Source organism: Epargyreus clarus, unplaced genomic scaffold, assembly GCF_041222505.1.
Source record: "Epargyreus clarus isolate Ecla_fem2 unplaced genomic scaffold, WU_Ecla_fem_2.2 ptg000021l, whole genome shotgun sequence".
In the NCBI taxonomy this organism is placed as follows: domain Eukaryota; kingdom Metazoa; phylum Arthropoda; class Insecta; order Lepidoptera; family Hesperiidae; genus Epargyreus; species Epargyreus clarus.
The window spans coordinates 12,275,524-12,288,221 of record NW_027332228.1 but is presented as its reverse complement, the minus strand read 5'-3'; the positions used below and the strand labels follow the sequence as shown (position 1 = coordinate 12,288,221).

The 12,698-nt window shown below is 33.9% G+C and overlaps 1 protein-coding gene across 6 annotated transcripts in view; it reads right to left on the bottom strand.

Annotated features, from left to right (window-relative positions):
• The window catches only part of grn (GATA binding protein grain), a 114,512-nt gene that overhangs the window by 44,267 nt on the left and 57,547 nt on the right, over positions 1 to 12,698 (bottom strand). For 2 of the 6 annotated variants that reach the window (XM_073084408.1, XM_073084413.1), the window contains exons 4-5: positions 12,419 to 12,433; positions 11,959 to 12,110 (exon numbers count right to left, since the gene is read on the bottom strand). In XM_073084408.1, the coding sequence (XP_072940509.1) occupies positions 11,959 to 12,110; positions 12,419 to 12,433 (167 nt within the window). The remainder of the gene's footprint in view (positions 1 to 11,958; positions 12,111 to 12,418; positions 12,434 to 12,698) is intronic. The other 4 variants (XM_073084411.1, XM_073084414.1, XM_073084410.1 and 1 more) reach the window with 3 other exon arrangements.

The window sequence follows — 12,698 nt, the reverse complement described above, 5'->3', positions numbered from 1 at the left end:
ATGTTAATTTAAACATCATTAAACATATCAAGGAATATTGTCGCGGTTGTTATGGCTATCGCATCGCGGTGTGATCTTGCACGGTGGATAATATCGTATTGCGTCAATTACGAGACTGATCTGCCCCGATCGCGCGATACATACAAATGTATTGTATGCAACGACCCTTATATTTGGCGAACAACCAGTTTCACGCATATGAAATCGGCTTTACCGCTTATAAAATTTTTACCACCGACTTATTTTATAGCTAGAAGTGCTTGTTTTATTTAAGTATTATAATTTTATCTTTATACTTGTGTCATGAGGTCGTTAATTTTATGCAGAATTGTAAAAATATATTATTTAAATGTATTTAATTATTTTACATTTGAAGCTACTAACTTATTAAATTTATTTTATCTATATTCAAATTAGACAAATTTTATTAACTCTGGAAGATTTACTATTTTTACAAAAACGAGAACAGTTAAGAATATAGCAAGTATTATATCTATTCCTTTTTTTTAATTCACCCAGGACAATTTTTACTCGCAAAAACATCGTAAAAAATGTATAATTGCTAGGTATTTAAACTTATAAGATTTTATGTCGATGAAACGTTTCATTTACGAGTGTCTGCGTAACCCTTTAGTAAGTAAAGCTTGATTTTATATACATTTACGAGTACTAGCAAGGATACGGAAGTGAGCTATGGTAGTGGGCTAGAGCCTTGTTCGAGGCGCGCGTGGGCCGTAAGTAGCTTGTGTCGCCACCGGGATTTACTTTTCTCGTACCGTTAGGTCATGGATCACTGACATAGCCGACAATACAGATTATAAACAAAAGTTACACAGGTATCTTCCCACACGGATAATAAAATCTCTAGAATTAAACGTGTAATCATCGTATTTTCAAAACTAAGTCCTATTTACTTGCATTTGCATTTTTATAAGAACATAAACAGCGAACATTATATGATAATAAAACAACCATTTCGAACTTGTAGATTTAATGGTAAAAATAATTTAATTCGTAATGTAGGGTAAAGCCACTAATAAACATCATTGCATGCCGCTAGAGGCAACGCGAACTAAACGATCCACGTTTATGACCTGCGGCATACGGCGCCGATATCAAATATTGAAAGGCGAGCTGATTAAATATGCTTATAACACGGTGTTGGCAATGTCGGGAGTCGCATCATTAGTCAGTGAGACACCGCGTTCGAACCCGATAATTTGAGTACTGCGCAACGCGTAGTAAATTGCGGGCTGCCACCTCGCACCGCGTTTTATTTATTTGTATTTATAAAGCATTGGAGTCCTAATTATATTGGCGGTGAGCGCGTACCGTGATTCGTGTAATGCTTTTTGGTAGAACAGTTGGCGCTGACGGCCTAATGACAGCCCGCGCTTCCTGCTATGTTAATTGCCGAGAGGAAGTCAATAGACCCGGGCGCATCGCATTATTTATTAGATCGACTTTTAGTGTTATGGCGCGTCACGTTCGGTAGCGTGGGCACTTACCCGACTGTCAGTCCAACCGAAGCTTAGCCCAGCTTATAACGTAATACAGTAGTTCGCCTGTCTTTGATGTCATTCAAACGATTGCTTAATGCTTTTAATTACTTAAGTTGGGATCGATCACATCGAGGAAAACCAATTGTGTTTAAAAATAGCATACATCCAATGAGATGTCTGATACCGTGAGAGCAAAAATCAAATTCCACTTAAGGTCTCTCACACTTCGTTCGTTATTATTTTCTATCTAACGCACGTATTTATACATCTACTATGATATTTTAAACATTGTGTTTAATGTAATTGTGATAACCGAAAGCGCATAGGACACATGCATTTTATGTTTATGGGGAATTATATTAAACTAGGTTTTGTAGGCTAAAATACCTTAGTGTCTAATATGAAGGAAAGTGAGACTTGCGTCCGTCATTACGTGTTTAGTTCATTTCACATTGGCATATAAAACACAAAGAACATATAAAATTGTCTCCTTTGAAATTATAATTTGTTTTAAAATCTGCACCGTATTTACCTATCCCTTTTACAAACTTATTACGATTTGAAAGTGTCTATTTTACATTTCCCAAGAAAGTATTTTCGCTTAATCTTTCGCAAAAATGTCCTGCTATGAAGCGGGATTGGACAACAAAAAATAAATTACGTGTTGATTGCTCTACATGGAATGGGCTCGCGAATGCCCCGCAATTCCGAGGCGTGCAATTTGAGGCTCTAAATCAAAGAGGAAGTCTTGCCGCTACCGATAAATAACAGCGCTGCGTGCGAAGCGATTAGCGTTACATGAAGATCTTTCATTTTCAACTGCAACACTACTGTTTATTAAGCTATTAAGCAACCGATCATTTCGAGAAACTGTTGTATCGAAGGTTCGAGACAAGGCTGGTTGAGCTTCTATATTTTTTCGATGTTCGCTTAAAGTTGGCGGAGTAAAATTTGTTGTTAACGGTATACGAGTATACGTCTAACATTACTTATATAGGAAAATAGATTTCATTGTTAGCTCTTAAAACCTTTGCTTTTTTAAAGCTTTTGAGACCTTTGATTATTTGTACTTAGTATTATTTTATGTAGCTTTAAATATCAATAGATACCAACACAACAGTTGCATAGTCAATAATGATTCTAGTCAGAGTTAGAAGTACCACATAAATCGATTTAAATAAATGTCTCAGCAAAATTAAACGTTCATTGAAATCGAGGTCAGTTTTCACATGTCAAGAATTGACGTAACGTTATTAAAGGGAAGCGTGTAGCGTTGGAGCATGTTACCGAATGCTATGTGGAGCCTGGGCAATCGATTCTCCGCGCTCGCCGTGAAATCGGCCACCGCTTTCATTCTGAACTCGATTAAACCACTTAAAAGCCCTCTAATAAACCAAGCTACCGACATCACGCCCATTAGATACACTACAACAAATCAATATTTAAACATCGTCCCCAACAAACTGTCCACAATTTTGACAATAAAATAAAACAGAAAAACAGACCCTAACACTCCATCATTCGAATTTATGGCCTCCCACTAGGCTTGTTTCCTCGTTATTAATATCGACATTAATACAATCCCAATATCCTGACCATAAATGTCAGAGCCACTGGCGCCTAGCACAGGTAAAACTATAAAAGTACAAAAACGGTCACTGCCAACAATGCGGTGACGATGAAAAAATTGAAAATTTATAACACCTCCCGCTACCCGGCCACCGGTATAAAAATCCCGAGAATTGTAATTTTTCTTACAAAATTTAGTGATATGTCAAACCTGTTCGACGTGGCAAATAAAAATGTACGAGGCGAGGTAGAAAAAACGAACTAAAGACTTTGGGTTATTGCTAAAACAAGGGAAGGTTACCATATCAATCAAGGCGTTGACAAAAGTGGAATTTTTTCCTCGTGCCCGGGCCGTGGGATGAAAAAAGGGTCGGTGTTTATGGAAATGCAATAAAAGAGACGAGAGCGTTGCGCGGGCGCAGCCTTACCGGAGCTTTACCTACATCACTTTTAATGTGCATTATTTTTATGACAATTTTAATATCACTTACGATCCTGTTTTCTGACTTATACTTCGATGTATTTGTAGTAGGTATAGCGAAAATTGTGTACCTATGTAATATTTTTAACACCCCGTGAATATGTTAAAAATTCATGCTATGAATTAAGAACTTGTGAATTACGAATTAACTTTACGAATTTGTAAATTTTGTTAAAAACCTAATACATATTAAATTCCTCATTACTTAATAAAATTAAACAACTAACATTTTACTTTGAATATAAAATGTATTCCTACAAAACTTTGCCCAGAATCGAACCCCAAGCCACCTGTCCCGAGCCACGAAGCAGGTATCCGAGTGCGAGAATGATAAAAATGTGAGTGCGCACCCCCGCGGCGCGGATAGTCCCGTGTCACTCAGTGCAGGCTGACCACGCTCGGTTATGTCGTGAGAACCGAACAGGTTTGTTTGTTTTGTACTATATATATTGTTACCCTACTTAATTCCTTCGTATTCCTACTGTACCTTCATACGAGTATATGTATTTACTGCGAAGGGTAATGTTTGCCGAGCGTATGTAGGTATGTATTTTGGCATGTCGTACATCTCAAATGGTTTGACGAATTTTAACACATAAGATGTAATTGGATTCGTCTAAATTGTGGGAGAGACATAAGCTTTATTTATTAAGCAGCTGGGTTTTCTTTCTTTTTTATATTAATTCTCACATTTTTTTTTTAAATCTTTACTTAAAAAAAACCTACAGTATTATTTTTGTTATTTCCAAGATTGCTGTTACATAAAACTGTTATTTTATTAAGTTATATTTTCGTACCTAAATAAGCACATGGTCTAAAACAGTTATTTTGATATCACGGACAGACTGATTTTTATTTCTTTATATTATTAGACTATTGGAGGTACTTACATACATTCCATTTTATGTGATTTTTATTTTTGTGTTCATAGTCTTAAGTCGTTATTAAAACAATAGTCAGATAGTGGATACATATCAAATTTAATTCGAAAAGAGCGCTATGATCTTCGTTCACATTAATTTGATTGCCTCATTAGAATTTCATTGTGGTATAGCTTAAGATAGGGGTGACGATTCTTTCCGAAAATGGTCGATTCTTAAATCGATTCGCATCGAAGTGTAATAAATCGATTCACAAAAATATCAAAGCCCAAAGAATCGATTCTCCAAAAATCGATTTTCGATCTTTTCGAGCTAAGAAGGGCGAATATAGCTAGCTAAGTCAACAGAACCAAATAAGCACTGAAAAACGTATCCGTTAGGAAAAATGTCTATAGCACATTCAACCAACTTCAAAAAGAAAAGATTGAATATCGATTTTCTAGGATAAAAGATCGATCCATTACTGGAAATCGATTAATCATAATCGATTTTTTGGCCCGAAATATCGATTCTTTGATTAATCGTTCTCATATCGCCATCCCTAGTTTAAGATTTTATGACTAACGTGTACCAGTAAGTATATCACACTTTGGGAAAACTTTATGGATGTTTTATGAGGATTGTGACCTGCGAAGTGTTTAAAGGTTTCTTCACAAAATTAAATTAGTTAAATCACAATATTTTTTTTACGAAATTCATTCAATGTTTTACGATGTCGTTAAATCGAGTCGTGTTTGTAAAATTATTCGACTTGTCTACCGATCACGTGTGGATCAACCTTACAAATAAATGCAGAATAAAATTAGCGTAATAGTAAAGTGTTTTTTTGCGTTTATTTTATTATTCATATTTTGTGAATAGTATGAATAAAATTAGACTTTTGTAGGTAATAGTGGTAGGTACAGGTATTATAGAATGTATTAGTTACATACTTCGACCGAATTTACTTATCAATCCAAGGTATTGAGATGAGAGAAGTATTGAGATGAATATAAAAAAAATGCTTAAAAAGTATCTATTTCAAATTTGCATTAAAAATAGGTATACTTCTATCATGATAATTTTTTCGTAAAACCAACCTAGTAAAGCAAGAATCTTAGCGACTCTTAGTAGGAAATGTTTGCGAATAAATTAATGTATGATTCTATATGTGTAGTCTCAAAATGCGTTTGCGCAAATAAGTTTCTATAAAGACTTTTAAGAGCCACTAAAATCTTAATACTACTAGTTTTAGATCAACAAAGAACAATCACTTCGAATTTACCTCAAAACACAATTCTATCAACGAGCATTCTTGTATCCTTTGCATATTCTAGTAATTGTAGCTATTTGAGTAAGGAACTGTTAGAGCACTTAACAAACAATATTAACATAATAATCGTATATTTCTCAGCAAATCGTGCTTGTGCTACAATGACCTATATTTAGATGCAATATAAATTCAAAAATGTCAAATGACACCGTTATCTGAGTCGGTAGACCGCAGGACGTGAATGACCTAGCAGGTAAGGATATGAGTCACAACGAAAGGTCTACGAAAAAATGTTATGATACCTACTTAATGTCACCTATGTGGTAGGTAAGAGGGACACTCATACGAGGTATTCTAATATAGTACTTAGAGGGAGTAACATATCTGTGACTCGGCCTATCCCAGAGGAATGCATTTTCATTACGTCGTCAAACCATTACCGTCCCACAGCTGGGCACGGGTCCAGAATAAGTGGAGATTTGAACATAGTCAAGTGTGCATTGGTAGTCTTCATACACCTTGAGGACATTTTTTGAACTGTCAGGCCTTTTAATTAATTTCTAGACAACTTTAAGCCCACAAAACTTTCAAAAATTAAATTTACTTACTCCATCTCGGATCTTACAATTGGGAAGCCAAGTTTTAAACTTTACTTCTGTATACTATTTCTATTTTATAAAAAATACTACCACAAAGCTGAACTTAGGTAAATTAATGCTAAATATTTATTTATTTGCCGAGTTATTGCTAATTGGGTCAACGCCTACCAGCGATTATGTCTCTAGATACTTAATATATTTAAACTTTAAACTAAGCATTAAAAGTATACCCAATATTTATAACCGAACAATTAAACTGATAGCAACCAATACGTACATGTTCATTTCGGTTTTAAAAATAGCCACAATATGTATAAAGGGATTTATGTTGACACAATTAGTTCACATTACAACTGATGCTAATTCCTCTCTGTCACGCAATCGTAACGTAAATAAAGGAAAATCTACGATGTTTCTGTGTCTATGTTTTCAACAATGTGGAATTCTATCTATTTAATATATGAAAACCATTGTTAAAATTGATAGGAAACTTTTTAAATCCTTTAATTCGAAAGATAATTCTAGGTTGTAATTTCGAAAATTCGAAAACATAGCAAGTGTGTTTCTACCTCTGCAGATTATCAATTTAATCTTGCCTCGTTTGTATAAATTGTATTAATTGTGTTATCATGTTAAAATGCACCTAACTATTCTTAAATTATAATAATTCCGACACTAATAGACGCTGACATTTTAAAATATTAAAATAAATACCTAAGTAAGTTCACGTCTTGAAGTTTTCCTTATTTTGTCCGCACCAAGAACTCGCAGATTTTTAAAATAACAATAATTTATAGAAATATCCAATATGCCCAGTTATTATTTATTTATTTAAAACTTTATTATACCATAAAATTGGTACAGAAGGCGGACTTAATGCTAGAAGCATTCTCTACCAGTCACCCTTTGGATAAAGCAGAAAATATGATTACTTATTTTTTTAATTTTATTTAATAAACACTCAGGAATATTTAATACGTTCTTAATGTACAGATCACCAATAAAGTGTTTTATTTAATTCAATTTTATATTTTAAAATCTCTATGTACCTACACTAACAGGAAAAATATGCAAGCGGGCTTTGAATTACAAATTTTAATTTTGCATAGCAGTAGGACATACAAATACAAATCTTGAACATCCTTTTATGACGTAACGCCAAACACATAAGGCAGACAGTGTGGGACCGACTTTGCCTAAACGTTAGGTATTACTTCGATCGATACCGAGAAACGAGTAGCGAGAAAGTGTTAATTGAACGGCGATATATTAGTATAGATAGATAGTATAGATAGTATAGATAGTATAGATAGAGTTGATTGTGACTAAAAGTGAAATAAGATTACTCAATGAAAGGACCCTGGAACCTTAACAAATGTGGGAATACTCTACATTCATCCTTCTCAACCTTTTGCCACTTTATAAATATGACATTTCAATAAACTAGTAATTGTTAAAAAAACGAAAAAACCCAGAATGCTTAAAAATAATTAACTGATAAGGAGTTAAATAACTAGACTAAGTATGTCACTGCCACAATTTAATCGGATCGAGCCATTTGGACTGTAGGGCGTGCCAAAGAATAAAACATACATTGTAAGTATGTATGCATGTCTTATTCTTTGACAAAAAAACTTTCCGCAGTTGAGTAACAAGTCAAGCGATAAAATCGATATCGCCAATCGTTCACCTATACTCCGTGTGACATTTAAGATCGTAGAATTCTTATTGTGATAGTTTATTTGGCACTTGTTTGGCCGATGAATGCCAAATAGGCGAGTTCCATGACCGCCCGCGTTCAGCCTTCCTATTTCTCATGCATGAAATGCGTATATGTGGATATTATGCTATGTGATAAAACTGGATAGTGCCTAATAATAGGCCGTATTAGCGAGAGGACGAGAGGCAGCGTGGGAGATTTATTGAGAAAATTTATTGAATGGGACGCTAGGCAGTTAGTGGAATACCGCGGTTTAGTATGCTGATTTTATTCTGAAGTTATTTACATTGTATTTCGATTAAATATCTCAGAATGTTTTTTCCGTCGAGCATTTTTCCATTCGTTCTCGATTAGAACTAGCGTGATTCTAATAGAATTAAAAAATAAAATGTATCCGAATACAAATGCATTCGAAATTCAAAATCCGAATATTTATTATTTTATTTGAAAATAGAAACAATGCATAGAGCATTTACAAGCAGTAATAAATAAAAAGCTGAAGTGTTCGCACGCGTGAAGTAGCGACCAGCGCCGCAATATATCGCGCTCGCAGTTTTATTGCGGGTACCGCGCTCATACTTATCTACGGCCTCTGTTTAAAATCTTGTATGAGACTGATATTTTCTTTTACGACTTTTGTACTACTGGGAATTTAAACTTCATAATGTTAAACGTGCGTGCACGCGTATAATTGTTTTTTAGCTTTTGTTCAGCGTCGAGTTTTACTGCAGAACGCGAAATTTATTACGCGCGTTTAAACTTTATCGTTACCTTGTTATATCGCATCTGTAACAGCATTAAATTGCATAATTTCCATACATTAACTTATTTAATACATACAATTACTTTATTATAAAGGTAATTATTATACTTTCGATTTCTTGACATTTTAAGCAATATTTACTTATCATAGATAAAATAAATCTGAATACTATTTGCTATTATTATTTGGAAATGCGGTAATACGCCAGTAATCTTCTCTAACGGAAAACACAAATTTAAAGATTACACTTTATTATTATTAATATATATTTTTTATTTTAATGATGTAAATTATATTTACTTAAATTAAAGTGCATTTCTTTTCATAAGTATAATAACATAAAATGTTAAATTACACAATAAATAAATCTTCATTTCAACAACAGTAGCAAAAACTCGTTATGTGGAACACTTAATCGTGCAATTTTAAACTCTTCATTCTTACACCTTCAATGTATTTTGAAATTTCTAGCATTATAATTTCATTATTATAATGAGATTTTAAAACTGTTGTAATTTTAGAATGTTATATGAGGACTAAATTTCCATTAGGTATATGTTTCATGATCTACCATTACATGGTAATAGCCCTTTATTTGTTTTTATTTTTTTAATATTATATTTTGGTATTATATTGTTATGTTATTTCTTATTTCGTCACTTTCAGATTCGGTTCCCAGTTAAATCAAAAATTCAAATGTAATAAATTGTAGAATGTGACTATTAATTATGCATAGCTACATTTCTATTGATTTAATAGCCTAAGTATGAATGAGTAAGATAGTATGAATGAGTACGAGTAAGATAGTATAGCCTAAGTAAGTAAAGAAAACTCAACAACCGTATTTTCAAAGCCATTTTATTCCGTGACGTCACTATTACGTCAACACTAATTTAAACCACGTTGGAATAGTTCAAATAATGCAATTATTGCAACAAATTGCTTAACATTATTACCCTATTGTTATTTACACTGAAATTATTTTCCCTCTATTTATTACCACCTCTGACTTGAGCCACCTAATTTGTATTGTCAAAAGATTCCCATTTAGTTTTATTCGTGTCAAGTGCGATCGAGTAATTAGTGCAGCCTAATTATTATAAATAGTAGTTTTAGTCACTTGTCTGACATTTGCATTATAAAAAAATAAAAAATGAAGTTTCAAACAAGCTTACCGTCCAACTGACGGTACGTGGTCACGTGATGCTACGCACGGAAATATTTAAATAACACCATAACAGAGGTTCTATTTATGTGCGTATAAGTTTCGGATTAAGAAATAAATTATTACTCACTCCACAAGTAAATGAATCATGAAGAAACCCATATACCGGAAAGTGCTGTAGAAATTGTATTAAAGATATGTAAATACTTCTTATACGCACTTGACAAAGATATGGCATAAATGCTTCTCACTCTTCGATTATAATAGATGATGACTAAGCGAGCGGTTAATATACGCAAAATATAGAAATAATACGCTTTTTTTCAATTTGCCGCAGTCACTATTCTATATAAGCCAGACAATTTATTATTATTATTGTTAACAATACTCGTATCTGTACAAATAATATAATAATATAGTATACGCTTTTCTATTTTTTAATGTATCGTTACTCGCTCATAGTGAGGTACGCGATTAATTATTGTAGAAAGAAATTAAGTTTTAATTCTTTGCTTATAGTACAGTGACCAATTATTCAGAGTAGTTGAGACAAGGTCTCGGTTTCTTAATCGCTGTTTTAATTGCCTCGTTGTTACAATTTGGGGTCCTATGACTAATAAAAATGTGTGCAATTAACTCGTTTACAAATAAGTTAGTTTCCCGCCACGGCTTTGCTCATGTAGATCGACTTCTTAAGTTCGACACCAGTTAAAATTTAACAAATATGTGTTTATTCACAAGTATTACTTTTACCGTTTAAATACTATTTTGAACTAATACTTTAAACTACAAAATAGTTATTTGAATTTTTCACAAGAACATAGATATTTAATAGACACGAAACATAAAAAGGTCACCTTTAATGTACGTAATAAATAACCTAAAAACCGGTTACACAGAAAACTTCACAGAAACAATCTAAATTCCGCCTTTGATTATGTTAATATGCATAATAATTAAAATAAAACAAGAAGCCGCTATGTCATCACGAACGTAACAACTTATTTTCGACTCTACTGAAACTTCTGTCATAAATAATATAATAAGAATTAAAGTTTTGAGATAAAGGTAAAATTCTCATTACCGATCGTGGGTTCATCACCGATTAAAACGAGAACCATTGTCTCATGTTTCCCACAACGAAAATAAAAGTGAGAATTCAATCTCGACGAAACCGTATTAACGGTACTTACAGTACCCATTTATAATATTAAAATTACGCAGCCCACATCCGGGTCGTCTAAACACGTATAAACGCAAAACACAATCTCTATTTAAAGTAATGTGTTGAATCGTCCTTCCTGCTCGGTAATAGCCAATTTGTATATATCATACCGGTTGAACATTATGTAATTTAGCCAACAAAAGGCAAATATGCCGAGCCATTCCTCTAGTTTATGTCTGCGGGAAAGGTATTAAGGTAAATTGTACAATTGCGCGCACGGGCCACTCGTTAACCGACATGCCGGTCCGACGTGACGTCTCGACAGCGATGTCGCATTGTTTCAGTTTTATGCGTACCCGACCTTAGATTAAATGTTAACTGGAAGATTTATAGCGGTCATAGAGGGGCTAGTTTAGTGGACGCTGAGGTCTTTCGACGAAACGCTCAGCTTTCTTAAGAGCCCAATTTGTGGGAGCGCTTGACGCCGTGTCGTGCTCGTATGCATGCCCCGCCTTTTTATTGCTGCCCCTTAACTGTAAACAACACCCATTCATGTAGGATCTGTGTCTGAATTAAGCTCGTTGGAATGTAACCATGGGAGAACGAGCCAACTCACGATTTAAATTATGCTTTTTATTTTGGGTGTGCTCCATTTTTACTACCTTATAATAAAAATTTAATAGCCTACCTAACCTCTTATAACCTAAAACACAGAGAAACGTTTCACAATTTATCTAGAGATTTTAGAAAAAGATTTTACTAAACAACCAACTCCTCTTTGCATAAAGTTGAATCGGACGAATTACGTCGACGTCAACGTTTAGTGTACAACTACGTATGAGAAAATTGGTCGATTCTTACACTCACCAATCTTCGTTTTGGCTTGATCAGCGGTCGATTCTGTCCATTCATCTTGTAGTAGAGGCCGCATGCGTTGCATAGGTAGTGCCCGGTGCCATCACGTCGCCACAGTGGCGTACTCGTCGCCCCGCAGTTGACGCACTCGCGACCCTCTGTCGTACGCAAAATCGAGGCGTTAATAGCATGCCTTACTGATTATATTTGAAAGTAATTAAGAAAAAGATTTTCTTTATTTGAAGCCGACTTGAATAGTGTGTGAAGTTAATTTAGGCATAAAGATGGATTTAATAATATAAATCATCAGACGGTTAGTTAAATTTATTGTGAATTGTTGTTATAATTGCGTTACGGTGTACAAAAAAGCACAGAAATAAAAAACATAAACACCAAATACAATGAAAACATATGAAGAAATAAAAGCATAAAAAATAAGTTAGTAGTGTTAAGATAATTGTATTACCTGTCTCCTGGCAGGCTGGGGAAGACGAGAGAAAATCACATTCAGAAACATTACCAGTCAAATTTCACTACACGTTTACTGAAGCATGCAATTACCTTAAGCCACACTTTACGTCATAAACCACTAAGCTACCTTTCACAACTTTTATTAACTAAAAATAATTGTAATTCCAGCGTAAATTGTAAAATATTTCATTAACAAGGGAAAGCACGTCGAGTTTCACTCGTGGAAAAACTATCAAGATTTTTTTACACGCAAGGAAAATTGAGAGAAAGTAATG